General features: G+C 50.8%; 9 protein-coding genes across 9 annotated transcripts; 6 read left to right on the top strand and 3 right to left on the bottom strand.

Annotated features, from left to right (window-relative positions):
* The first annotated feature begins 1,733 nt into the window (after window positions 1-1,733).
* On the top strand, window positions 1,734-2,849 carry aspf34 (cell wall protein PhiA). The gene is made up of 2 exons (XM_024855149.1): window positions 1,734-2,258; window positions 2,330-2,849. Exons 1-2 carry the CDS (start codon window positions 1,958-1,960, stop codon window positions 2,587-2,589), a joined length of 561 nt encoding a protein of 186 aa, XP_024698767.1. The 5' UTR covers window positions 1,734-1,957; the 3' UTR covers window positions 2,590-2,849.
* A 490-nt stretch (window positions 2,850-3,339) lies between these two features.
* P170DRAFT_480437 (uncharacterized protein) lies at window positions 3,340-3,907 on the bottom strand (the record flags this gene model as incomplete). The annotated part of the gene is made up of 4 exons (XM_024853777.1): window positions 3,340-3,401; window positions 3,479-3,565; window positions 3,617-3,684; window positions 3,744-3,907. 4 exons carry the CDS (start codon window positions 3,905-3,907, stop codon window positions 3,340-3,342), a joined length of 381 nt encoding a protein of 126 aa, XP_024698766.1.
* A 1,629-nt stretch (window positions 3,908-5,536) lies between these two features.
* On the top strand, window positions 5,537-7,468 carry P170DRAFT_513829 (cytochrome P450; the record flags this gene model as incomplete). The annotated part of the gene is made up of 8 exons (XM_024855148.1): window positions 5,537-5,738; window positions 5,792-5,883; window positions 5,940-5,973; window positions 6,034-6,232; window positions 6,290-6,673; window positions 6,731-7,142; window positions 7,201-7,236; window positions 7,304-7,468. The coding sequence occupies 8 exons, from the start codon at window positions 5,537-5,539 to the stop codon at window positions 7,466-7,468; spliced, it is 1,524 nt and encodes a 507-aa protein (XP_024698765.1).
* A 3,710-nt stretch (window positions 7,469-11,178) lies between these two features.
* P170DRAFT_417538 (polysaccharide lyase family 1 protein) lies at window positions 11,179-12,633 on the top strand (the record flags this gene model as incomplete). The annotated part of the gene is made up of 3 exons (XM_024847173.1): window positions 11,179-11,651; window positions 11,714-11,810; window positions 11,870-12,633. 3 exons carry the CDS (start codon window positions 11,179-11,181, stop codon window positions 12,428-12,430), a joined length of 1,131 nt encoding a protein of 376 aa, XP_024698764.1. The 3' UTR covers window positions 12,431-12,633.
* A 715-nt stretch (window positions 12,634-13,348) lies between these two features.
* P170DRAFT_440926 (MFS general substrate transporter) lies at window positions 13,349-15,458 on the top strand. Its single transcript, XM_024850192.1, has 3 exons — window positions 13,349-14,330; window positions 14,396-14,834; window positions 14,887-15,458. Exons 1-3 carry the CDS (start codon window positions 13,582-13,584, stop codon window positions 15,052-15,054), a joined length of 1,356 nt encoding a protein of 451 aa, XP_024698763.1. The 5' UTR covers window positions 13,349-13,581; the 3' UTR covers window positions 15,055-15,458.
* A 552-nt stretch (window positions 15,459-16,010) lies between these two features.
* On the top strand, window positions 16,011-16,478 carry P170DRAFT_480432 (uncharacterized protein; the record flags this gene model as incomplete). Its single annotated transcript, XM_024853776.1, has 1 exon — window positions 16,011-16,478. One exon carries the CDS (start codon window positions 16,011-16,013, stop codon window positions 16,476-16,478), a length of 468 nt encoding a protein of 155 aa, XP_024698762.1.
* Window positions 16,479-16,803: 325 nt separating this feature from the next.
* Window positions 16,804-17,853, bottom strand: P170DRAFT_480431 (uncharacterized protein; the record flags this gene model as incomplete). The annotated part of the gene is made up of 3 exons (XM_024853775.1): window positions 16,804-17,374; window positions 17,422-17,585; window positions 17,635-17,853. 3 exons carry the CDS (start codon window positions 17,851-17,853, stop codon window positions 16,804-16,806), a joined length of 954 nt encoding a protein of 317 aa, XP_024698761.1.
* A 961-nt stretch (window positions 17,854-18,814) lies between these two features.
* Window positions 18,815-20,637, bottom strand: P170DRAFT_440925 (uncharacterized protein). Its single transcript, XM_024850191.1, has 5 exons — window positions 20,201-20,637; window positions 19,771-20,134; window positions 19,581-19,698; window positions 19,461-19,525; window positions 18,815-19,385 (listed from the first exon to the last, which is right to left on the bottom strand). Exons 1-5 carry the CDS (start codon window positions 20,345-20,347, stop codon window positions 19,039-19,041), a joined length of 1,041 nt encoding a protein of 346 aa, XP_024698760.1. The 5' UTR covers window positions 20,348-20,637; the 3' UTR covers window positions 18,815-19,038.
* Window positions 20,638-21,081: 444 nt separating this feature from the next.
* Window positions 21,082-23,171, top strand: P170DRAFT_440924 (cytochrome P450). The gene is made up of 4 exons (XM_024850190.1): window positions 21,082-21,371; window positions 21,454-21,626; window positions 21,680-21,932; window positions 21,993-23,171. Exons 1-4 carry the CDS (start codon window positions 21,221-21,223, stop codon window positions 22,982-22,984), a joined length of 1,569 nt encoding a protein of 522 aa, XP_024698759.1. The 5' UTR covers window positions 21,082-21,220; the 3' UTR covers window positions 22,985-23,171.
* Window positions 23,172-24,242: the final 1,071 nt, after the last annotated feature.

Genomic DNA, 24,242 nt, shown 5'->3' with positions numbered 1-24,242 from the left:
GCTGTGATATCGTTGGATCAACCGCTTCGAGTAATCTGAATTGACAACACAATCTCTCTATAAAAGCTCACATGAGCCACTTGATACTAAATACTCCTAGCACAGCTACATACTACTCATTGATAATTACTGGTACCATGAAATCAAGTTTTTGGCGGAGTAGATGCCTCCCCAACAATAATTGAGCTTCAATTGCAAGGCCATCAAATGGCCAAAGATGACGGGTAGTTAATTGGGATCGTCAGAACCTCGATTGTGTCTTCCAATGGCTGTCAATCCATTGATTAATTTGGGGACCGCCATGTCATGCTAGTAGAAGGACTTGGTTTTCGATGCATCTCAAATGGCGCGTACGTGTAAGCAATCGAGAGAAGGGAAAGCAAACTACGCAATGGGACGATCATATCGGTACACTATGATCGGATTGGAGACCTCACGGGAACGTGGACCTGTCTGGCACGAGGCGTGTCTGCCTTCATGATTGGATAAAGCGGTAGCTGTTACTCCGGAGTATGACTTGTCAACGCTGTCATGGTACTACGATGTGTCGATTTCTCCCGTCCCCCGCTCTCTCAGTCATGGTGTTGCTCAAGCTTCAAGCAATCGGGGACATCGCATTCGCCCCGACATGTAATGGTCGGTCTTTTCGCCAAAAGCCGACGTGGCATGAGGTGTCCGAGAAACGTCAAAGTCAGCCCAGTTCGGGCGTTGGACTTTCTCTGGCCACCGTATCTCTTCTGCCTGCTTCTACGAAGAACCGGCAGGCACATTCATTTCTGGCCACCTCGGGAGAAGCATATTGCCCCATGGCAAAACCTCCAGTTTGGCAGCATGATCGAAAGAGAGGCACCTCGCATTTCGTACGGCGTAGATCTGCCCGTCCCCACATCTCGGGGACGAGGTTTAATTAGGAAGGTGGGTATCATTTTCCGTCCTGCAAGACCAGGTCTCAACAGGTCTCACTCGGGGAAATGAAGGGAACGAGGCCACACCGGCGTGCGCTGTGGCAAGAAGTGATGTCAATGGCATGTCAAATCATGGTGAACAAGTGCTCCCTCGGAGGACTTACTTGGTTGGTTGGAAATTCATGCGATTGTGGGCAATAATCGCGCAGGTTAGGATGGCGTCTTGACTCCCCAGGGACTTCCAGCTCGATTCCCCGGAGACCCTGATCGATCCCAAGCAAAGAGTCTGGAGTTGAGTGGCAACGATGCCACCGGCCGAGGCTCTAGCCACACTCCACGAGGGGCAGTCGACTTGGCAGCCATGCCGCGGCGAGGATTGGTCTAATCATACGACGGAACGAACCTCGGAGCTTCGGAAGGGACAGCCTACTGGCTATGGGCAAGACTATTTTGGGCTTGAGACAACCAAGGTACGGCAGGTCAGACATGAAGGCTGAGTTGTGCCTATTGTCAATGGTTTTGGGCCCTCCCCCACCGGAGGCCAACCGAAAGCGGACTAGAGAGGAGGAGAAAACAGGAAACTAGAAAGGATGAAGAAGCTGAGGAGAGACCCAAGAGGCGGCAGTTGAGACAATGTCTTGATTGCTGGCCGATCGGGCGGATCTCATCCGAAACAAGCCGCGAGGGTTGAGCCCTTAGCGGCTCCACGGATGCGCCGCCGGGCCAATCAGCGGGCGCTGCTCCTAATAATAGCCGGGCCCTGATTTTAGTCCCGTCGAGCGGCATGACGGCATCTCCCGCTGAGGGAGAACGGGGGCAAGTATACGCCTCACCAGGTTACTCCGAACGCTGCAGGGGCAACTCCTCCTCGATGCGCGCTTTTGGGATCCATGGATGGGATCGCTGCTCTCCCACCGGCTATAAAGGCGGCCTGATTCCCTCCTCTCATTGCTGCTATTCATCATCAATCACTCTCCATCTTCATCCACTGCAATCTTTTCCATCTCTTCCATTTCTCAATCCAACCAACCAACCACCCCAACTTAGCCACCATGCACTTCTCTCGCTTCTTCGTTGCCTCCGCGGCTGCTGCCACCGCTGCTGCCATGCCCGCCGCCGAGTCCAAGCAGGCCAACACCTTCGGTGTCATCGCCATCCACTCTGGCACCGGCGTCCAGAACGCCGGCTTCAACGCCGCCAAGGGCAGCCTGTTCGCCGGTCTCCCCAACCAGGGCGCCAGCTGCGCTCGCCCCGATGAGCAGTCCGCCACCTTCTACATCCAGGACGGTGCTCTCTACCTCTACGACGCCTCCGCTACTCCTCAGGAGATCTACGTCGACCGCTCCGGCATGGGTACGTTTTTCTCGGCACCACCGGCCGTTTTTGAGATCGATCGATCGAATCTGACGCTAACTACATCATAGGCCAGGGCAAGATCGGCTACACCACCGGTGCTCAGCCCACTCCCAAGAACGGTGAGCGCAAGGGCTGGGCCATCAAGGACAACCACCTCACCTTCGACGGCAGCAGCCCCATTGCCTGCCCCAACAGCATCGACGGTGCCTGGAGCATCTGGGCCTCCGCCGGTGTCAACAACCCCGCTGGCAACGAGAACTGTGTCGGCATCGCCGCTCGCGTCATCCCCACCTCCAACCCCAACGGCTGCCACTACACCGAGCAGTAAATACCTCGCTCCGCGCCATCCCCGCCGGTGGTCTTGATCAGTGATCGCTTGGATCCTCGCGGGGTTGTTTCAACGGCATGGATTGCCGGTCATTCCTTTGAGGTGATTCCCGACCTCGGGATGTGAATAGGGCTTTGTTGCTGGGATCCCAACGCTTTCCCCCACGGGAAGAACGCAGGGTGTCCACAGTCATACTATTATAAATGTAAATAAATAAACCACTTAATTCAGCGACTGAACAAATTTATTTTATTTATTTGACATTTTCCCTACCCATATTTCCCTTTCCCTATCTTTAGGAGCTCTCGCTTGTCAACATAACAAATCCTGCCTTCAGGAATTTGGCACACACCTGACTAATAAGTGTTTGACATTGCGTGATTAGTTGGAAAGCGGTCCGCTCGCGCAGTAGCCAAGTTTATCTCTAAGCTTCAATAATCAAGCGGCCTTTTTGCTGACCTCAGAAAGGAAAACGTCAGCAGAATCTGGTGGGATATGGCGCTAGAGATGGGCAGTTTGTGGGTCAGATAACCTGACTCGTTGGTTTCACTGAACTTGCCGATAGAACGCATCCAGTCTGTAACTTAATTATGCATCGGGGTTCTTTACTTATACGTTGTTCATCGATTGTTTTCGATTCTGCATAGTATGATGTGGTGGATGAATACTTTTTGATATCAAGTCACATGCACTGTTTTCTCTGGCCCTGTCCTCTCAAGTAGCTCTATACCGTCCAAATCGTCATGGCGATCAGGTTTCGTACCCATCATATTGCCGATGACCCCTGAAATAGAATGCCTTGGAGCGCCACCCTGCACAGACAAGACCGGGCGGAGATCCGAAGGTTCCTTATTCGTGAGAATTGCACACCCCGATATGCATGACTTACAGAAACGCCGAATGGCCGGGATGTTCAGACAGATTATGGACCCGTAGCATTCGATGACGGACCAATATGCCGTTGGCACGTTGTCATCTAAGAATATCAGCGACATGAAACGGCCTGGAAGCACAGTATAGGACTCACATGTAGGATTGGTTGTGCTCGCAAAGACAATTATCGCCTTTAATCGGATAATGCTGACAATTGTAACACTAAAGAGGCAAAGTCAAAATCACTTCATACCGGGATCGGGCGCAAGAGAGCAACTGACAAGAATCCAGCCCCAAACATCACCATTACCAACAATTTCTTCGTACTGCGCAACGACAACCGTTTGATCTCATAAAGAGGGACTGCCATGATAGCCAAATCCAGAAGGATATTCCAAATGGCGCAAGACCATCCGAAAGCATTGAAATTCAAGCAATGGCCCATGGTTTCTCCCGTCCACTGAGTCCAGATATATGAGGTCGGAAGACATTCAAATGCAAGACCAAACAAGTACACAATGCAATAGACCGATACGATTCCCATGAGAAGATGGATAACTTTCCTTAGGCCCTCGTTGGGAAAGATATGTCGGCATAAGAACAGAAACGCCATTTTTACGCATGATTGACTAGCAATATATAGCAGTTGCGTGATCCAGGTGTACTGTGCACTAGTTAGCCTCAATGTCACAATTCGGTCATAATAACTCTGGAATTGCTCTTTACTCTCACGATTCTTGTAACATTGTCAAATGGTACTGTCCAAATGTCTTTTCCAAAACCATCGGTTGACACTGATTTCGAAAACATGAGCATAGTGAGCAGGCATATTCTTAAGATATTTCTCAATATGGGCTGCTTACTAGGGTATTCAAGTGCCCCCATTGGCACAGCAGTCAGCTTATCGGGCATTAACTATGGTCGAGACAAGCAGAAAGCTAGGGGTGAGACCTACTAGACCCAAAATTGCACACACGTCCTCAATATCAAAATGAGCTCGGAATTGCAACGTTCTCATAAGAGTTGCGGTAATAGCAAAGCTGCCAAATATTGTTGTCACAAGAGGTGTTACATGGGAAACATCACGAATGGGTTCGTGGCATTCTGTACTGGTCAAATTGCGCATTGCTGACCGAATTAGCCCGCCGAGTAAATGGGAACGACAGAATTGTATTGCCTACTAAGGGCTTCCTTTAACGAGCAATTTGTCGCAATGCATGTACTGACATCTGCCTGGAATCCGGTGTCCGTGCAAATGCATGTGGTGTCGGAAGTATCACAGGAAGTAACCTCCTGACCTAGGGAAATGCAATTTTTCTGGAATAAGCAATTACGTCAGAAAGAATCGAAAGAGCGGGCAGGAAACAAACGGAATTACCGCACACGCAGGAATCACACCTGTCTCAGCGTTTGCCTGGGGCAGGAGACAGGCAATAACTACCATAGCCTTCCAGAAGGGCTGCATTTTGCGGTAGGCTGGCAAAGCGAAAGGAAGAGAAGGACAGGGACTGTTCGGGTGCGAGATACAGGTTGCGAGATACAGGTAGACATTTCTCTTTATTTGCTTAATCCCCCTAAAGCGAGGACATCACTAATGCTTTTATAAAAATGAACATCCTTCTGTCCAATATGGCGCCAGCCAGGGTTACTCGTGCTAGCATGGCAACGTGCATGATAGCGCGAGAAACAACAGACACCAATATACTGTGTACTGCGTATGGAAATGGACACCCGAATTGTTTAGGGGGAAAGATCCACACATGCAAGTAACAGTCTCATTGGGGCCCAAGACTATCCCTAGAGCATTTATTGTTGGCTGCCAGGTACCCTGTAAGCAGCCAAGGAAAGCTCATTTGCGCCCATTCGACAATTGGTGTGATCATAAGCCTCGACCCACTACTTTGTGAAGCCGGTGTCCTCATAGTGAACGCCGGCGCTGTGATCCTTGCTGGTGGATATTGCGCCGAGCAAACCATAACTTTCTCCAATAGCGTGGCCTGCTAACCAGCTTACGAACTTCGGGGGCACACTTTCAGCTTCCACGTCTCGGACACTCCTTGCATTGAGCGACAAAATGCAGACCCAACTTATTCTCCAAGGCCTGGCATTGTCGGTCGGATTATACTGGGTAGGCTGGGTATTTTACGCCAAATGGCTTCATCCACTGGCAAGATTTCCAGGACCGCCACTTGCGGCCATTTCAAGGTTATGGATCGTGATGCATGTGGCTCGAGGACATGCCGAGAGTGAGCAGCGGAGGCTGCACATGAGATACGGTCAGTCTGAGTGCCCCTTTGATATAGGCACCATAATGATCGAACATCGACAGGTCCTGTAATTCGTATTGCGCCGAATGAACTTGCAGTCAGCGATCCAGCTGCGATCAAGAGAATCTACGGCATCAAATCAGGATTTACCAAGGTAATATGTTATCCTGAACATTCGTGTCCAAAGTAATTAATCATCGATTATCGCAGACCGACTTTTATTTACCTTTTCGTTCACCTTTTGGTAGGAACCGATCAAAACCCTGCAATTATGCACTGGCCTAAGCTCACCCATTTCTGACAGCAAGGTACCCCGATCATTTCACTGCGACCGATGAAAAGAGCCATGCAAGTCGGCGGAAGATTGTCAATCATATCTACTCGATGACGAGTATTCTGCAGGCCGAGAAGTATGTCGATCTATGTACCGAGGTCCTTCTAAAACGATTTGGCGAAATGGCAGATCAACAAGCAGCAGTGGATCTTTTTCAATGGGCGCGAATGTGAGTGGCGCCCAACACAGAGGCAGCTCTTCATCCTAACCAACAGCCTATTAACAGGTACGCATATGATGTCATTGGGGAGTTTTATTTTGAGAAGATGTTCGGATTTCTCGAGAGTCAAAGAGATCACTTGGGCTACTTGTCTTCCACCGATGCCTTAATTCCCGTCATGACTTTGTCGGCCGTAATGCCAAAATACGTCCGCCCACTATTTATGCTTTGTGGTCTTCTGTCTTCACGCATGAGGGCCTCGTTGGGTGCTTTTAGAAGTCTGACGACAGCTACCGACGCTGCGGTTGAAGATCGTCTCGAGTCCAAAGAAGTCGACGTAGTATCCCAGCGGCCTGATGTTCTTACCAAGGTCTTTACGATATACCAGAAGGAGGGCCAAAGAGTCGATTTTGATATTGATGACGTTAAACTAGAGGCGTATGGCGCGTTGTAAGTCGCAGGCCCATAAGTATGTCGTTCGCGCACATTGATTAACCATCAAGATAGTTTTGCTGGAAGCGACACCACAGCCATCGCCCTGACGGGGATCTTGTACCATGTACTCAGGAGCGATTCTGTCCTCGAAGCTCTTCGCCGTGAGGTGGATCGTGCCACACAGGATGGTGAGCTCGGCGTGCCATATATCTCTTATGACGAAGCGGTCAAATTGCCGTACCTGAATGCATGCGTCAAAGAAGGAATGAGGATCCATCCAAGTGTCGGCTTGACCTTGCCGCGTAATGTGCCAGATCCTGGCTGCGAAGTAGCTGGGTATTGGATCCCTGGAAAAACTCGGATCGGCGTGAACCCGGCAGTCGTGCATCTGGATCGGTCCGTGTTTGGCGAGGACGCTCTCACATACCGACCGGAGAGATGGTTGAGCCCCGGGGCTCATGAGATGATTCAATATATTATTCAGGTTTGTTTCTCCCCCCAATGTTCTAAATTGACCACCCCTGGTACTGACGAATTTGTAGTTTGGAGCAGGTTCGAGAACGTGTATGGGAAAACATGTAAGAGAATCCCTATGATAACTGTGCATGGAAGATCTTCCAAATTGACCAATAACTGACCTTTCAGATCTCCTTGTGCGAAATATTCAAGGTAATTCCAGAGCTAGTTCGATCATTTGACCTGGATCTTGAATGCCCGGATGGGGATCTAGAAACCACGGCGTACTGGTTCTACAAGCCGACGGAGGTCAAGATCAGGGTTCGAAGACGCAAGACGGGCAAAGTGGAATGAAATCAATGTCATATTTCCGAGTTGCTAAACATTGATCATCAGTCTCTTTCGGTATACGATATTAACATCCGGCCTCCTTACAGTAATTCCACCGCATTATTTCTTTTTGGTTTCAATTGCCATGTCTTCAAATTTTGACAAGTCCCTTGAGAATATTCCGAGCGACACGCGCCCAAATCGAGTGAAAATGCCAAATTCCTGTGTTTAGACCCTTAAGCAAAACATGCTATTGAAAACAAATGTCGGGGAAAATGTGACATCCTCCGTGGTAATGTACGTAGAGTGAGGATGAAAGTCACTGGCATTCAGCCACGAAACCAAATCCCACGACATGGAACAAAGAAAGCCTTCCAAGCGTTCCTACTCCGTACTCCGTATGAGCCCAGATTGAATTCTTGAGTCAGTTCTTGGGCCCACCCAGTCGTGATTGGTGGAAGAAACGGAGCAGTCGGAGAATGAGATCGGCCGCGTTGGCATCGCTCGATCGGAGGTCTCGACACGGAGTAATATTATCAATCCTTATATGCACCCCGTCTGCCACGGACGCTCACCCGGTTTCCTCCATCTCGTGGAGTTTAATGCTCCGAATGTCAGCGGCATGGTTGTCAGGAACCGCAGGCCTGTGCAGGATTTCCTACCACTCCGATCACTGCGTTGATCCTTGCCCTGTCCTCACTCCTCGCAGACGCAGGAATGTGCAGGCATTCCGAATGGTCGTTGCCTTATCTACTACGGATTACGAGACAAGGACGAGGGTTCGTTGGCCCAGTTATCCCAGAACCCCGCCGGCAGTCTTTCCCTCTTGGGGTCCCGGTTTTGCCCATCCTGGTTATAAGCAGGATGGAGTGCTTCGTAGCGGCCCGATGAAACTTGATATCATACGGTGACGTGAAAAGGCCTGCAAATTTGACATTTTCTGAAATGCCGTGGTGCCCCTGCATCAATCCCGACGCACCACATGAATTCTCGCTCGTATCACATCATCCCCTGGTCGAGAAAGGAATGGATCCGCGCGGCAGGACAAGGAACTAAAATAGTGAAAAGGTCCCGTGGGTCCACTCTAATTAAAGTAGTGGAGCCGATGCATCCAATGCCCTTTGTCTCTCTCCTGTTTTCCACTCTTTTCCAGGTTCTAACTCATCCTACCGTTTGGTCAGCGAGTCAACTTCATGACTAATGGATGTCAGCAGGTCGGTTTTCGATGTCGCGAGAATGCTCGAATTACCAGAACACTGGTGGCTAGGGATGTTGCTCTATAAACTTGATGATGCTCTCTATGTATCAAATATTTCCATAGCTTAAGAGTAGTTATCGAGAGCATTGCGGTGTATATTCGCCCTCGACTGACAGGCATGTTGAATTATCTTGGACAAGATATATATATATGTATATATTTGCACATATATTCAGTCAGAAAAATTACCATCCTTCATACCTGTGATTTAACATGTAGAATACATAAAGATGCTCAATTGAAATGTCCATCTATTGAGGAAAACTAAAGCACCGCTCTCAAGAACAGATATAATCACATATTTGTACTCACTCAGCTGGCTTGATACAGCATCTTCGTAAGTACTGGAAGCGCAACGATTACTTCATCTTTATCTTCGTGAGAAACTCTTATACCATAACACTGTACTAATCGTCTAAACACAACATAGACTATAAGGACACAATGCCAAAATCTGGGCATCTTGCACTTGATCTCGAACCAATTGAATTGTGGCAGGTGAAGGGACAATGCCGGTAAGCTGCAAGTGCCCATCCTGCTGACTCCGTGGAAGATCCTCATCAAATCCGGCAGGACCAAGAACGCTTGGCCATCATCTGTACGCCGGACGAAAGTGGTGCCAGTTATTCCATGAATGATACGAGAGAAGAGATCCCTGTATCGACAGAATTCTCGGCGGCGGCAGACAAGGGACGCGCGTGACAAGATCTGTCGACTACTGGTAGTCATCAGGTACTACTGACAAGTCCCTGCGTGATGGCTATTCATCGCAATGTGATTGAGAACAAAGGTGTCCTTCCTTCGAGCACCAAAGAAGGCCTGTAGAAGAGAGAACCTCCTACGCTAGGTCTGAGGCCGATCCAATCGACGTTGACCGCCACGACTGGGGGTAGCCGGCGGTTTTCCTCAGGACCCCGAGAGGTCAATTTAGCATTTGGTACATGCCAGGGCGTCCGGAGCCCGGATTGCACTGCTGGTGGGCGAGGGTCTGTTGAGCGATGAATTGTCAGCCATTAGCATCACTAGATAATACGTTGGGAAACAAAACTCTCCCCGTTCGGATCCGGTTTCCATCGAGAAGGTTAACAAGGCCACCGTGTATGGAGTAGAGTCTACACCGCAACGGCGGCCATCCGGTCCTCCTTTGGTGATTGCGATCATCGGTTTCCACCGCAGGATGATGCCGGACTAGACACTACGGTCAACCCAGGTGTGCAGTATGCAATATCGGACCATGAGTTGATATTGTTGGGTAATGAGGATCGCCTGGGAGGTGAGACCCCGAGAGAGCCGGCATCCGCAGAGTAGACGGTGGCGGAGGAGGTCGGGATGTGAAAAGGGAGAAGGTGAGGCCGAATGTTGAACGAGGCTCGTGGAGCCCATGGTGTCGACGGGCAAATTGGGTGCTGAGGCAGCGCCCACGAGTCAGCCATTCAGAGCATTCGGGATTGATGAACTGTGGAATGCAATATGCATGCTTAATCTCGTCGGTCGGCGCTGGATATTGCGGAGGAAGAAAGCCAGCGGTGGAGCGCCCTTAATCGATTAGGGTTGTGGTGGAGCGCAACCCGCCGTACCCAGACTTCGAATGGAGCCCAGGAGGGCCACACGGCTCGTATGATCAGCCGCTCGATAGCTTTTCCAAGTAAAGACTGCGGTTTCGGGCGAGGGAACATGTTCTGTCCAGCCGGGTGATAGGCAGCGGTAGGGCGTTGCGGCCATGCACATCCCCGTTGTCTGGACCTCGAGGCCATCCGGACGCTCTCGCGACGCCGCAGGACCGGGGAAATCGAGGCCGGAGAATCTGACATCTGCCATTCTGTCGTGATGCTGCTAAAACCCGGCCTCGTCGAGCCGCGTCATGGCCTTAGCCTCAATCGGGAAACTTCCGAGGGCGTCAACGTGGGCGCTCCGACTGAGGAAGCGCTTTCACTCGCCCATCAACCCGAAACATTCAACCACCTGTGATTAATTAAAGGAATTAAGCACTTTGGGCGGTGGCCCCTATCGCCCGTACGGACTGCTACGGGGCATCGGTCGGAGGTTTGACCGGATGGGCGCGGTGGGGATGTTTCAGACGCGGCTTCAACGCTGTCGATCTCCTTCCCAAACCATGTCGCTGTGCTCCAGGATCGGCATCGACCTTCACCATGTCCAGTTTGGAACTCCTCGACGACGGATATTGCTCGGGATAACCCTGGCCGGGTTTACCCACCTACCGCAGGCTTTGCTCCTCCCAAACGATGGTTTCGTGAGTTCCGTCTGGGAGTCGGCGGCCGTGGGACTTCACGGAGGCAGAAAGGAGTCGTCCACTCCAACGAAAAGCTATATAAGTGCCGACGGATCTGCCCTTCTGGAACGTTTCTTCTCTAACCCAACTCACTCCGGTCATTCATTCGTTTCTTTTGTCCCGCTTTGTCATTCTTTTTTCTCCCACTACCCTATAATCAACCTTATACCAACCCACACTTCCAGGATGAAGTACGCCGCCGTTCTCACCACTATCGCCGCCCTCAGCTGCAAGGCTATGGCCGCTGCTGGCGTGCAGGGCACCGCCGAGGGCTTCGCCTCTGCTGCTACCGGTGGTGGCAGCGCCACTGCCGTCTACCCTTCTTCCACCGACGAGCTGGTCTCCTACCTCGGTGACGACGAGGCCCGCGTTATCGTCCTCTCCCAGACCTTCGATTTCACCGGCACTGAGGGTACTACCTCCGAGACTGGCTGTGCTCCCTGGGGAACCGGCTCTGCTTGCCAGCTTGCCATCAACAAGGACGACTGGTGCACCAACTACGAGTCCGACGCCCCCTCCGCCGACGTCAAGTACGACAACGCCGGTTCGCTCGGTATCACCGTCGGATCCAACAAGTCTCTCATCGGAGAAGGAACGAAGGGCACCATCAAGGGCAAGGGCTTGCGCATTGTCAACGGCGTTGAGAACGTTATCATCCAGTGAGTGCGCCGGGGACGATTTGATTCACGCAAGGGACCCGCGGCTAACAGGACAATGATAGGAACATTGCCGTCACCGATATCAACCCCCAGTACGTCTGGGGTGGTGATGCCATCACCATCAACGAGGCTGACAACGTCTGGATTGACCACGTTACGGTAAGTGCCTCTTTCTTGGGATGCGTGGACGGAGCAGCCGCTAATATGGATTCGGATAGACTGCTCGCATCGGTCGTCAGCACTACGTGCTTGGCACTGAGGCGGACAACCGCGTCACGCTCTCCAACAACTACATCAACGGAGAGTCCGACTACTCGGCCACTTGCGACGGCCACCACTACTGGAACGTCTACCTGACCGGCTCCAGCGACAAGGTCACCATGAAGGGCAACTACCTGTACAAGACCAGCGGCCGTGCCCCCAAGGTCCAGGGTAACACCTACCTGCACGCCGTCAACAACTACTGGAACGACAACTCCAACCACGCCTTCGAGATCGGCGAGGGTGGCTACGTCCTCGCCGAGGGCAACACCTTCTCCGACGTGACTGCCTCCGTTGAGGAGTCTTCGATGGCCGGTGCCCTCTTCTCGTCCAGCAGCGACTCCTCCACCTGCAGCGACTACATTGGCCGCGCCTGCGTTGCCAACTCCTTCTCCAGCTCTGGCGACCTTGCCGGCACCTCTACCGACGTGCTCTCCAACCTCAAGGGCGAGACCCTTGCCAAGGCCGACTCTGCCGGCACTGGCCCCGCCTCCAACGCCGGCCAGGGCAACCTGTAAACGTCGAGCGAGCACGGATGTCGATCGGACGGAGGACATGACACGAGGACAGATTGGACGGCATGATCCGCGCGCTGGATCGAGACTCGAATGTTTGACCTCCGACAGGTTTTCTATCTTAGCCTAGTATAATATAATCTCTGAGATGGAATCTGGTTTCTCCACTCGTCGCGTGTAGCTGCCGGCAGCATGGTGAAGGGAATTCGAATAGTGATGTCTCCACTGGATTCATTAGCATACATTTAAGCATATGATTAGAGTTTTCTTTTTCTTTTCATTATCTCTATTTTCTATTCTTTCGTCCGCTGCGTGGCATGTCGAATTCCGAATATCGTGAATGGCTGCAGATGCCGAAGCGACGGCGGAGGAGGCGGACGCTTGGCGTGTGTCAGCCCGACTCCTGCGTCATGCAGGGATGCAGGGGGAAAGACCATTTTTGAGACTGTTCGACAGGGCGTGCAAGTGTGTTTGATAGTTGACACAGCCCCCATTCTTCCCCATGGCGCAGGAGTCGTTTCATGACTCTACTCCGTACGCGCGACCACTCCGGTGGGGTGCGGGTAACCGCAGTTTCGACAGTTTCTGTGGCATTCTGCTGGCAATGGTCGACCGGATGAATCATGCGCATCTACGGAGTCTTAGTCCGGGAATCCAGGCCGTCGACGGGTTTGTGGCGTGGGTCGATCGCGCCCTGCGAGTGACAGCGGCCATTCCGTGGCTCGATTTAGGGCATTCCGCCTCACGGGGTCATCTCCCCATGTCCTGCTCTCGGGCTATCCTTGCACATGCTCTAGTCCTGAATCTTCGCGGAAGTGTATGATAATCGTACAACGCAGTTAAAATTGGATTGATCGACTTAAAATGCGGTCATGTCGCACGCAAGATCGAATGTAAACTCTGCGACGTCATGCCCAGGACGCCGAGGATAGCCGGGCGACAGGCAGAGCCGTGGGTCATCCCGAGATCGCATCTCGGAGAGCCAAAGTCTGCTCGAGGGGAGCCAATCCGGATGCACGACGTTCGATACGGGCGCACTAGCTTGAGAAATTCGATCCACGACTGCAGACCCGACCACGACTCATAAAGCTCTCCATGCGCCCTTCACCCCGACCAATCCACCCCCTCGAGATCCCGAACTTCTTCGGCCGGAAATGGCGTCGCACCAGCAGTCCACCACCACCGGCATTGAGCTGCAACCGACGAGTGGCGTCGAAGAACGAGGGGCCCCGAAATCGACCGGAGATGCCGCACCCGCCGCGACAACGGACGAGGTGCTGCAGGCCTCGCTGCAGGCCGACGCGGAGGTGCCGGATGGTGGATATGCCTGGGTGGTGATCTCGGCCTGCGCCGTGGTGACCTGGTGGTTCATCGGCACCGCCTATTGCTGGGGTGTGTTACAAGCGGCCCTGGTGCGTGAGGGCGTTGCCTCCTCGTCCACCTTGGCCTTCGTCGGCTCTCTGGCGCCGGCCTGCATCTCCTTCCTGGGCATCGTCGACGCGCGTCTCATTCGCAAGGTCGGCACGCAGCGGTCGGCCGTAGCGGGCATCTTCCTGGTCGGCTTAGGGGAAGTGCTGAGCGGCTTTGCCATGCGCCACGTCGGCGCCTTGTTCGTGACGGCCGGCGTCGTCGTCGGTGTCGGCACGAGCATCTGTTTCATGGTCGTCTCCATCATCACGGCGCAGTATTTCCGAGCGAAGCGCGGCATCGCAAATGGGATTGTGTACGCGGGAGGTGGCCTCGGGGGTGCCGTCATCAGCTTCATTCTGAATGCGCTGCTCGACCGCGTCGGCACGGCATGGACCTTTCGCATCCTGGGGTTTCTGGTCTGGGGAACCGGCTTGCCAGCGGCCTATTTGATCCGACAACGCGTTCCCATTCCCCGAAGCGCATTCATCGAGTGGTGAGTCGTCATCTCCCTTGTGCTGACGACCGTCGACGATCGAGACTGACAACTGTTCGCGCCAGGCGCCTCCTGCGCGACGTGCGCTTCATGCTGCTTTTCGCCTCCGGAGCCATCGCCACCTTCCCGCTGTTGGTGCCGCCCTTTTTCCTGCCTCTGTACACGGACTCGATGGGAATGGCCTCCAGTGCGGGCGCGGGCGTGGTGGCCGCCTTCAATTTCTCGTCGGCCCTGGGTCGACTGTTGTGCGGCTTCTGCAGCGACCGTTTGGGCCCGTTGAACACGCTTTTTCTCTCGCTGCTACTCAGCGCTCTCAGCATGCTGATCCTCTGGCCCGTGTCGACCTCCATCGGTCCCCTGGTCGTTTTCGTCATTGTCAACGGTATGTCCAACGGCGGCTTCTTCTCGACGATGCCAACGGTCGTGGGCAACGTCTTCGGCTCCGCGCGCGTCTCGGTAGCCATGGGCATGGTGGTGACCGGCTGGGCCGGCGGATACCTTCTGGTGAGAATCGCTTCCATCTTCCGGCGTGGATGACACTGACCGTATCTTATAGGGCGCGCCGATTGCCGGATACATCCTGGGGGCGTCGGGCGGCGAGGACGGGGGCATCGGGAACTATCGGCCGGCCATCTTCTACGCCGGAGGAATGGCACTGGTGGCCGCTCTACTGGCCTTATCAATCCGCTTGAAGACGGACTTGAGGCCATTCAAAAAGTTGTGATTTCGAAACCCACGGGCTCGGAACATGCCTGTTCAGCCTACAGGAACGGGCTTAAACAAACTTTCTGGGTCCCCAATATAATGTGTGCTCCGTCCATCGATAAACACCCACTACATCGACGTAGCTGTCTTGGAAAGTCCCTGTAAATCATGTCATGTCGACCGAGCTTTTCTTGGAGAACGGCGTTTGACATCAACTCACGGGATGTTCCGGTCCAAATCTCGCCCCCCCGCCTCGCCTTCCCTTGAAAACGTCACCACGTTTCGCTGAATACCATTGGATCGATGGCGAGATTGGATCTGTGCTGATGTGCAAGGAGCAGTTGATTGTCTCCCGGGGATGAAATGGAGAAAGCCTGACGATTAGCGGACATTGGGGCTAAGTTCATGTCAAACAGATAGATGTAGACTGATACTTTGGTTTAAAAAGCCTGATAGTATGATTCATTATGTTAGTGTCCTTGTTCTTAGTGTATAATTGCCAAAGAACGATAGGGAACATTGCCAGTATCCCCCCACGATATCTGCAACATTCAGGGTACCAACAATGCTATTGTGAAAGACTTCTTTGACAACTTGTGAAAAGTCCGATGACTTGGAACTATCTCCAGAAGCTACTTCCTGGAACTTCCGCTCTTGAACTGTTGACTATTCGATCATGCTCCTAAAGCTCTTTGTGACAATGATCAGCCACTGATTTTGCCCGAGATATTCCCATACTGTACAGTGGTGCCCTTGTTAATGGCACAAAGTGCTTTGATGACAAAAGAAGAACTGGATCCACCATATGCTCGTCTCCTAGGTATAAAAGGGCCTCCCTTTGCATGTATCTCTGGCTCTCACCATCATTCTCATCATCCCTTTCAACATTCTTCCTACCATCCTTCCCACCATCCTTGTACTGCCTCGTCAATTCAAGCTCGCCGAAAACTTCTTCATTCGACTCAGAACGACAAGATGGTGCACGTGGAGCCTATCCGCAAGAAGGTGGACCTGGTGCCCATCCGCAAGGGGAACCTGCGAGAAGCAGGCTTTGTGCTGGACCATCCGGCTCCCGAAGTGGACCATGGGCCCAGCAAAACTGGCAATAAGGTGACGGTTGTGCTTGACATTCCCCTTCACGAGCACGAAAACAACAAATCTCACCTAACCGCTGATTCTTCACTCCACCGGGTGGTCCAGGTTATCGCGTTCTTCTCTGTGCGTCTGAATAGAAACCACCGCCCTCCAACTGGACCAGTTCCATCTGGCTATGCTCGATTCTACGTATCGATGTGGACCGAGCTCGCCAATGCTGACAAGGTGTATCCGGAATTGCAAGAGAAATTGAAGACGCTTGCACCTTCGATCCCCCACGACCAAGCGCCGGATTATCCTCACTACTTCGAAGAGCAGGGGCTGCATATTGACGGCAGCAACAACTAGAACGGGGTCTGATACTTTATAAGCCACCATCCCACTGATTTATATAGTCTGGCACCAAATGGATGGTACAGGGCGATGCTGAATTTCTTTTGTTTATTTTCTTTTGTTTAGACATAGACGGGTTGGGCAAATTTTGACTTTTACTTTTCTTTGATTTCTTCAACTATAGATATGAAGGCCTTATGATCAGGTAAATATTTGTCAATTATCTAACGTATTTTTGTAAGCTGGGCAAATCGATGCCAATGCAAGACCGATAGTAAGCCGAACTAATTTATCGTGCCTGACATTCATCCCAATCTCGGGTTATCCTATATTCGATCACCTAATAGCCAGTAGCAACATCATGGCGAAATTCGTTGAATAGGTCTGGTAGGAATGTGCCCAGATGGCTCATCTCATTAAAGCAGTGCACCGACAAATCGTGGGCCAACCTTTTAGGACCTCCGGCGACTGACATTCCCAACACGAGGAGGTTTCCAAACCAAAATCGAGAGCGAACCTCGTGGCCGCAGCCGTCTGGTTTTGCCCGAAGCTGGTGTACCAGCACGGCAGATAGGGGGGTCAATCCGTGTTTAGCCTCTTCCGGTTCATCTTGCTCACTGTAGCTCAGAAGAGAAACAAACGCAGACACCATCCCAAGGACCCCCGAGTTCTCATTTGTCTTGGAGAATCCCATGAGTTCAGGATCGAAGAACCCAATCGACAACTTGTATGGAGTCAAGCCGATATATTCATCAACGAAGGAAGTCACATTCCAGTACCGGTCGGCGAAGACTGGTTGCGCTGACTTTCCCGGTGAAAGAGGCTTGATGGCGGCATACTGGTGCGCCCCGGGGTTCCAGAGCTTATATTTGCTAGTGTCGTTGGTATGCCAGGAGAACCAGAAGTCCAGCCTGACTCCATTAGACTTTGAACGTTCAATATAAGGGGCAAAACATACATTTCCCCCGTGACGTTGCTGGGAACATCAGAGCGAATATTCAGTGTTAACGAACCGTCCGGAAGAAAAGAATATCCGTTCTCCAGCTTCAAGTACCCCGGGGAATTAAGAGCTTGTGACGCGGCCGTTATGTTGACCGCAAGACTCCCAGGATAGGGAGACTCCTAGATATCGATTAATGGTGGAGAGGGCGTTAACTGGACGGTGAAATACCTCAAGTCCCGATACTAACTCGGGGCTCAGAACGGGCTGTGTATCGTTGAAGTACTTGGCCCATGGAGTTCTATAGTCGGAGTCCCGGTAGCCGAGATAGTAGTGTTTATCATTCTGGTCGATTTGACGTGCATAGAGTGGCCCCGCTGGTTGGCCCTGGGATGCGCAGACGCGTAGGGACAGCAGGGCGAGGGAGCCGAGAAACAAAGGGCTGGGCATGAGGATGGGTGGAGAGTTTGTCGTAGCTTGGAATGGCGAACAGATAGAATCGAGCTTTCTTTTATCGCCAGGCGAGAATTCAATCTGCCGTGGTGATCTTCATCCGAATTTTGGGACCGTCGGCGTAGATCATCATTACCGGCTGCCTTTCAGACTCGTTCTCAAAATCCAGCCCGTTAATAAACTTTGTCACCCTACAAAGAGGAATGAAAGTGAAACCACTAGGGAAGATCAAGTGCTTTCAATATTGGATGCAAGAAGCCAAACTAAACCGACGAGAATCGAGCCATGACGCCGTCTCCCTAGGGAAAGGACGCGAAAAAGGACGTACTGCAGGGGAAAAACTAAGCTAACTGCTCACAGTAACAATAATGGTTAAGCAAAGTGTCTTACACGGCCTCGTTTTGGGTCGATCAAATGGTCCTTATAATTTCCATGTCTGTCAGAACCTCCATGCGGCGAAATTTGGAGGTCTCAGGTGCATGCACAAGAATCTGAACAGGAGGCCCCCTAGTCAATACATTGTGATATCGCCATCAATGGAGTGGACTAAATACCGCACACTTTATGCTTTCACACTCATGAGTAGCCGGTCGCATCGGAGACGTAAAAAGGACAAGTCCATCAATTGATGAACCAAGGGGCAGTGGTGCTGGCTGACTTTCTTTGCCAGGGGGTTAGATCGATACACATAAATAACCACAAGGAGCAACGGGGGCGGCACAAGATTAGACCCGGGATTCACAATATATCGCAGTTGGAAATCTGAGGCAATGTATGACAGTGATTCTACAGTTGAATGCGCTAAAGAACGTTGCTAAATATAACTGTTTTCCCCGGACAACGGCTTATGGTGCCTCAGGCTCTAAAGTCGAGCCCTTTGGAATTATGCAGACAGCATAGTGCCTGCTTACAGCATTATGTTCAGACATAAAAGAGATGTCCACTGGCAGTTCAAGCTGGGCAATGCCGTCTTTGGCTGTGACAACTTTTTTTTTTCCGGATCAGAAAGCCTCAACGCGTGGTATCTTCTTAATATAGAGATATACTGAAGGAGATAAAAGCAAATTTTGAAGACCCCAACACAACGTATCTTGTAGAATCCGTCTTGCAAACACAGAAATCCACCCCAACCAAAAAGACCAAGAAAAGTTGAAATAGAAGGAGGTTGGCATGTATCCGACTCTACACTCTCTCAACACGCACTTCATCCCGAATGCGAATAGCGCCATGACTATCAACATACTGACCTGGAAGAATTCTTTCGTCACTCTGATTATCACGAGTGATGTATGACTCCGTGTTGCTCTCCTGCACGACACTAAACAGAGTGTCGTCCTTTGCCAGATTCCGCATTCGGAAGCGGGAGGACTGGTTGGAATCATCGTATTTGACGTATCGGCCTTCTGAGTCCTCCAGATTGGAGCCGTGGACGATCGTCCGATAGAGGGGCCGTACGGTGGGAATACCAACGCAGATGAGGGTCACGGCCAGTTCGACCCCCGACCAGATGACTAGGCTGACCGTATCCTCTGGAGTGAATCAATGGGACAAGGTCAGTTGAGGACGATGGCTGCTGTGGGGGACGTCAGAACCAAGCAACTAACCTGTGTAGTTGGCGCTGGATAACCCGCCCAGTTCGATGGTCCGAATGATTCCGCAGACACAAGCTCTGGTGATGAAAGACCTGTCAGTGCTGGAGAGAGGGAGATTCCGACGTGACTTACACGAAACCGAGACTCAAACTGATTGCAATGGACATTTTCTCTTTAAACTTCATGTTCAGCTTCCAGATGAAGATCCAGGGAAGAAGGGCGAAGTAGAAATCCACCGCGGCACACCAGGCTGGATGCAAGATATGTTTAGCATAGAGGATTCAGACCGGAGGAATGCTCTGACGCAGAAGGGGATGCCTACACCCAAGTAAAACGGAAAACGGAGTGACAGCAACGACAGTACGCCCCGGTACCCGAGGATCATAGATCGAGTTAGACGGCAGGCGTTGCGTCCAGAAAATCACGGCCGTCACCAGAGACACCAGGGACAGGCTGACCATCGAGATCCAGATGGAGATGCGATGCCATTGCTCGATGACGATGCGGAGCAGGAAGAACCCCAACGAAAGCTTCGCAATGGCCATTCCCAGGACGGCAAAAGTCTGCCCGATCATCTCAGTGTAGACAGCTTGGACGGCGGCGTCTATCGCGAGGGCAGTGATAGGCTGTCCAAATCCGTGCATGCCGGCGATGGTGATAAAGATGCTGTAGAGAAGAAGAAATACCTACAACCTTAGTCAATGACCGGTATCTCGAGCACGGATGCTGTATTCCGATTTGGTTTCACTCACCCAGGCCAAGTTGAAAATATGATCGTCCACCCCAACGGCCTTGATGATATAGACCCGCGTATAGAGCCGGAGAGGGACTAGGATGAAGGAGAGGAACGTCATTGCCCACATTACTGCAACGGCCTTGACACCTTGACCAGCCAACATCTTCAGTGGCAAAAGTCCGAGAAGTTTGCTCAGGAGAAATAGACAAAGAGTATGGAGCGCCTAATGAGGGCCGGATCTACCGAGAGGGATTTGGGTTGAGCACCCAGACCAGGGCATCTCTGCGATACAAATACATGATGTCGACTAACCCATGGCCCCTGATGAAGGCCACCGCAGAGGGAATAAACAAAGCCATTGTGAGCTGTCAACGGGCGATGCCAGGTCCTTCCCAATTGCCAGCGATTGCGAGAGAGGAGATGTATCCCAAGAAGAGAAAGCAACTGTCCAAACCTACTGCGGTTCATTTCCACTTCCGGTCCATTCGTATGGTCGCTCTCTGGGCGCCACCTATATTTGGCTCAGGAAGAAACAGCGGATCGGGAAATTCACGCCGTCTGACTGGATAATGGGACGCGGTGGCGTTCGCTTGGGACAGGACTAGGGACAGGTGAAGGCGTCCGTGCTCCCTGGTCCAGTGTTAGTGTCAAATGTCATTGTCCTGAGTCAACGGGGGGAAGTCATCGCGGCATTCCGGCCGACTCCACCGACGCCTTGGAGGCGCCGTCTCCCGTCTGCCATTCGCTCGATCGCGCGATGCACAGGCCAATAGCGCCACGGGGGCGCACTTTGACACCCCGGCCGTGCGTCGCTGAGGAGAGGATCTAGACCTGTCTGGAGAAGGCGTAGTCAACCGAATCGGACTCGAGGTGGATCACAGACCCTGCCGGGGGAGCGACAGGGAGGAAGCCGTTCCCCCACCACTGGAAGTGCCGACATTTCTACCTACTGCTGCCTGTCTACTGCGTGTTCTGCGTATAGCGCAAGGTCTCTGTCACAAAGCCTTGTCGATAGATGCAGGATTTTCTCTCGATCATGGACGTCTTTGTCGCAGCAGTCTCACCCTCGAGTGTCCGAGAGAGCGCCACGGTGCTCATCTATGCTATTCTGATCGCTTTGCCTGCTTGGTATCTGGCAGCGTATCTAGTTTCCCCTCTCCGCTGCTTCCCCGGTCCCTTTCTTGCAGGTACGACATACGATTTCCTCCTGAGATCGATCGCTCTCATTTGATACAGTCGATCTTGTGCTCACATCGGCCGTTCTCATAGGATGGACGAATCTGTGGCGGATGTTTCATGTGCGCCAGGGGCAATCCCACCTCGTCATCCAGGAGCTTCACAGGAAGTACGGTCCGGTGGTGCGCATTGCGCCCAATGTGTTGGATCTGGATATGCCCGAGTTGATCAAGACAATCTACAACACCAAAGCGGACTATCTCAAGGTAGGGGCCCCGTGTTTGCGCGAGTCGGTGCTGCGATTAAAGATCTAGAACAGACCGAGTTTTACCACGGTAGCAGCGCCAAAAGCAATGGGAAGATCATCTACAATCTCTTCAGCGAATGCCACCCCGAGGTCCATGCGCGAAAAAAGCGACCCATCTCGAAGCACTATTCCATGACCGGCGTATTGCCACTAGAGCCGCATATTGATGAGATGATTTGGTACCTCTGCCAGCGCCTAGAGGAGAAGTTCATCGATGGGTCCAGCGCCACAAAGACCTGCAAGCTTGATGAATGGATAGCATTCTGTGAGTTGGACCCTCGTCCAACCGCCCCAGGATTTCAAAGGCCCCAGCTAACGTCCTCAGATACATGGGACGTGGTCGGCAAGGCCACTTTCAGCCAGCCCATTGGTTACTTAGAAAAGGGCTACGATTTCGACGGCACCTTGAGCATCGCGGACACGGCAATGGATTACTTTTCCATGGTGGGCCAACTGCCTATCCTCGATCATTTGCTGGATAAGAACCCCGTTTACCGTGTCGGCCCGCCGTCCTTTGGCAACATCACCAACATATCCATCCAGCATCTTGTGGACCGGTTTCAGGGCAAAGAATTGGATTATCATGATCCCACAAAGCCTGACTTCCTGGATAAGTTTATCGAGGCCAAGGAAAAGTTCCCAGACGTAGTGGATGATACGCAGGTTGTCTCGTATTTGATGATTAATATGATTGCAGGAGCCGACACCACGGCCATCACCTTGAATGCGGTGCTGTATTTTTCCTTGAAGCACCCACGCGTTTGGGACCGCCTGAGGACTGAGATCCCCATATACGACCCGGAATCCAAGCCGCCGGTGGTACCGTATAAATCCGCCAAGGAGTTCCCATACCTCGATGCTGTCATCCGTGAAGCAATGAGATGCCACCCGGGGGTTGCAATGCTTCTCGAAAGATACGTGCCAGAGGATGGTCTGGTGTTGCCCGACGGGCGGTATGTCCCCGCTGGCTGCATTGTCGGTATGAACCCATATGTCATCGGTCGCAACAGCTCCATCTGGGGCGAGGATGCTGAACTTTTTCGTCCCGAGCGATGGTTGCGCGACGAGACACAAGAGACGGAAGATGCTTTTGAGGAACGTCTGCGACGGATGAAAGCCGCCGACTTGACCTTTGGAGCCGGAAACCGGGTCTGCATCGGAAAGCATCTGGGCCTGTTAGAAGTTTACAAGGTTATTTCTACCCTAGTGTCGCGCTACGATATCAAGCTTTCACATCCGGAGAAGGAGTGGTGCACGCACAATAGCTTTTTCCTTCGACAGACTGGCATCAAAGTTACATTGTCTCGGCGAATTTGAAATATGACCAAGATGGGTTCTTCCGGTACGACAACTGCATGGATTTTGTTTTGATGTTATGCTGGATAATCTGGAACAGATGTATTATTCTTTATCTAGCTCGACTTTCGATTTTATCACTGCACCAAGTACTGAAACCAAAACACAAGTAGCATCTTCCTTGAACCACGAATGCAATTGCCTAAGCCACCTTGTAAAATCAGGCGCCAGCAATTTGGATCTGCATGTTGGGCCGAACACCAATCATCGATGTAAATCTATCCACCAACTTCATAGTTCAGGTGACATATTATAAAAAGGCTTTCTAATACTCTTTTTATATAGATGGATAGAGACAGGCCCTTTAAATCACGTACTTTTTTTAGATTATTTTTATTATTTTTTTATAATTTATAATTATTGTTTAAAAGTTCTTTCTTAATAAGACCGCTAGACTTCGGCAGGACCCATGGGTACCCATGGGTACCCATATAAAATCTATTGATGGGTTGGGTTTTGGGTCCAAACCTCCGACCTATAATGGGTTATGGGTTTTAAAAGAGAACCTATAACCTATTATAGGTAATTTATGGATACCTATATTAGTATAAATAAGACAAACAGAGAAGAATCTTATGACTGTATAATTAATATAAATTTATTTGTAATTTTAGGTATTATAGTTATATATAAAAAAATTAATATAGATAGATTCTTCGTAGTATTATAATAATAATAAATTTAAATTAAATTAACTCTATTTTTCTAATACTACTTAAAATTATTATTTTTTTTATATTTATATTTCTTTTTAAATATCTATAGTTATATTTTATTCTTTAGAAGCTAGTGCTTCTTAGTATTACTTTTAGTATTAAAATTTATTAATTTATTAAAAGAAACTATCTTAGTACTTTTTTTTTTTCTTTTTCTTATTATTACTAATATAAGGTTGAATACCTTGGTGCCTTAAGGGTAAGGCAGCGTGAAAGCAATTAGCTAGGGATATCAAACATATAATATATTCTACTTAAGATATTATTACTGGGATTCAGGAGAACCCCTGTGAAAATATATTTTTATTATATATTTACTAGATTATAACTAAACACCTGTTCTGACTAAATATTTTTAAAAAGATCTTATATAGATCCTTATAATTACCCCCCTTCTTCAAAGGCCTTGGTTCCTAAGATATCTTATAAGATTAACTAATTAATATTATTAAATTTTGTAAAATTACTTTTCTCATAAAAATTATTATCTTATAAGATTATTA

Source organism: Aspergillus steynii (genome assembly GCF_002849105.1).
Source record: "Aspergillus steynii IBT 23096 chromosome Unknown P170scaffold_10, whole genome shotgun sequence".
Taxonomy (NCBI): Eukaryota; Fungi; Ascomycota; class Eurotiomycetes; order Eurotiales; family Aspergillaceae; genus Aspergillus; species Aspergillus steynii.
This window is presented reverse-complemented; position numbering and strand designations above follow the sequence as displayed.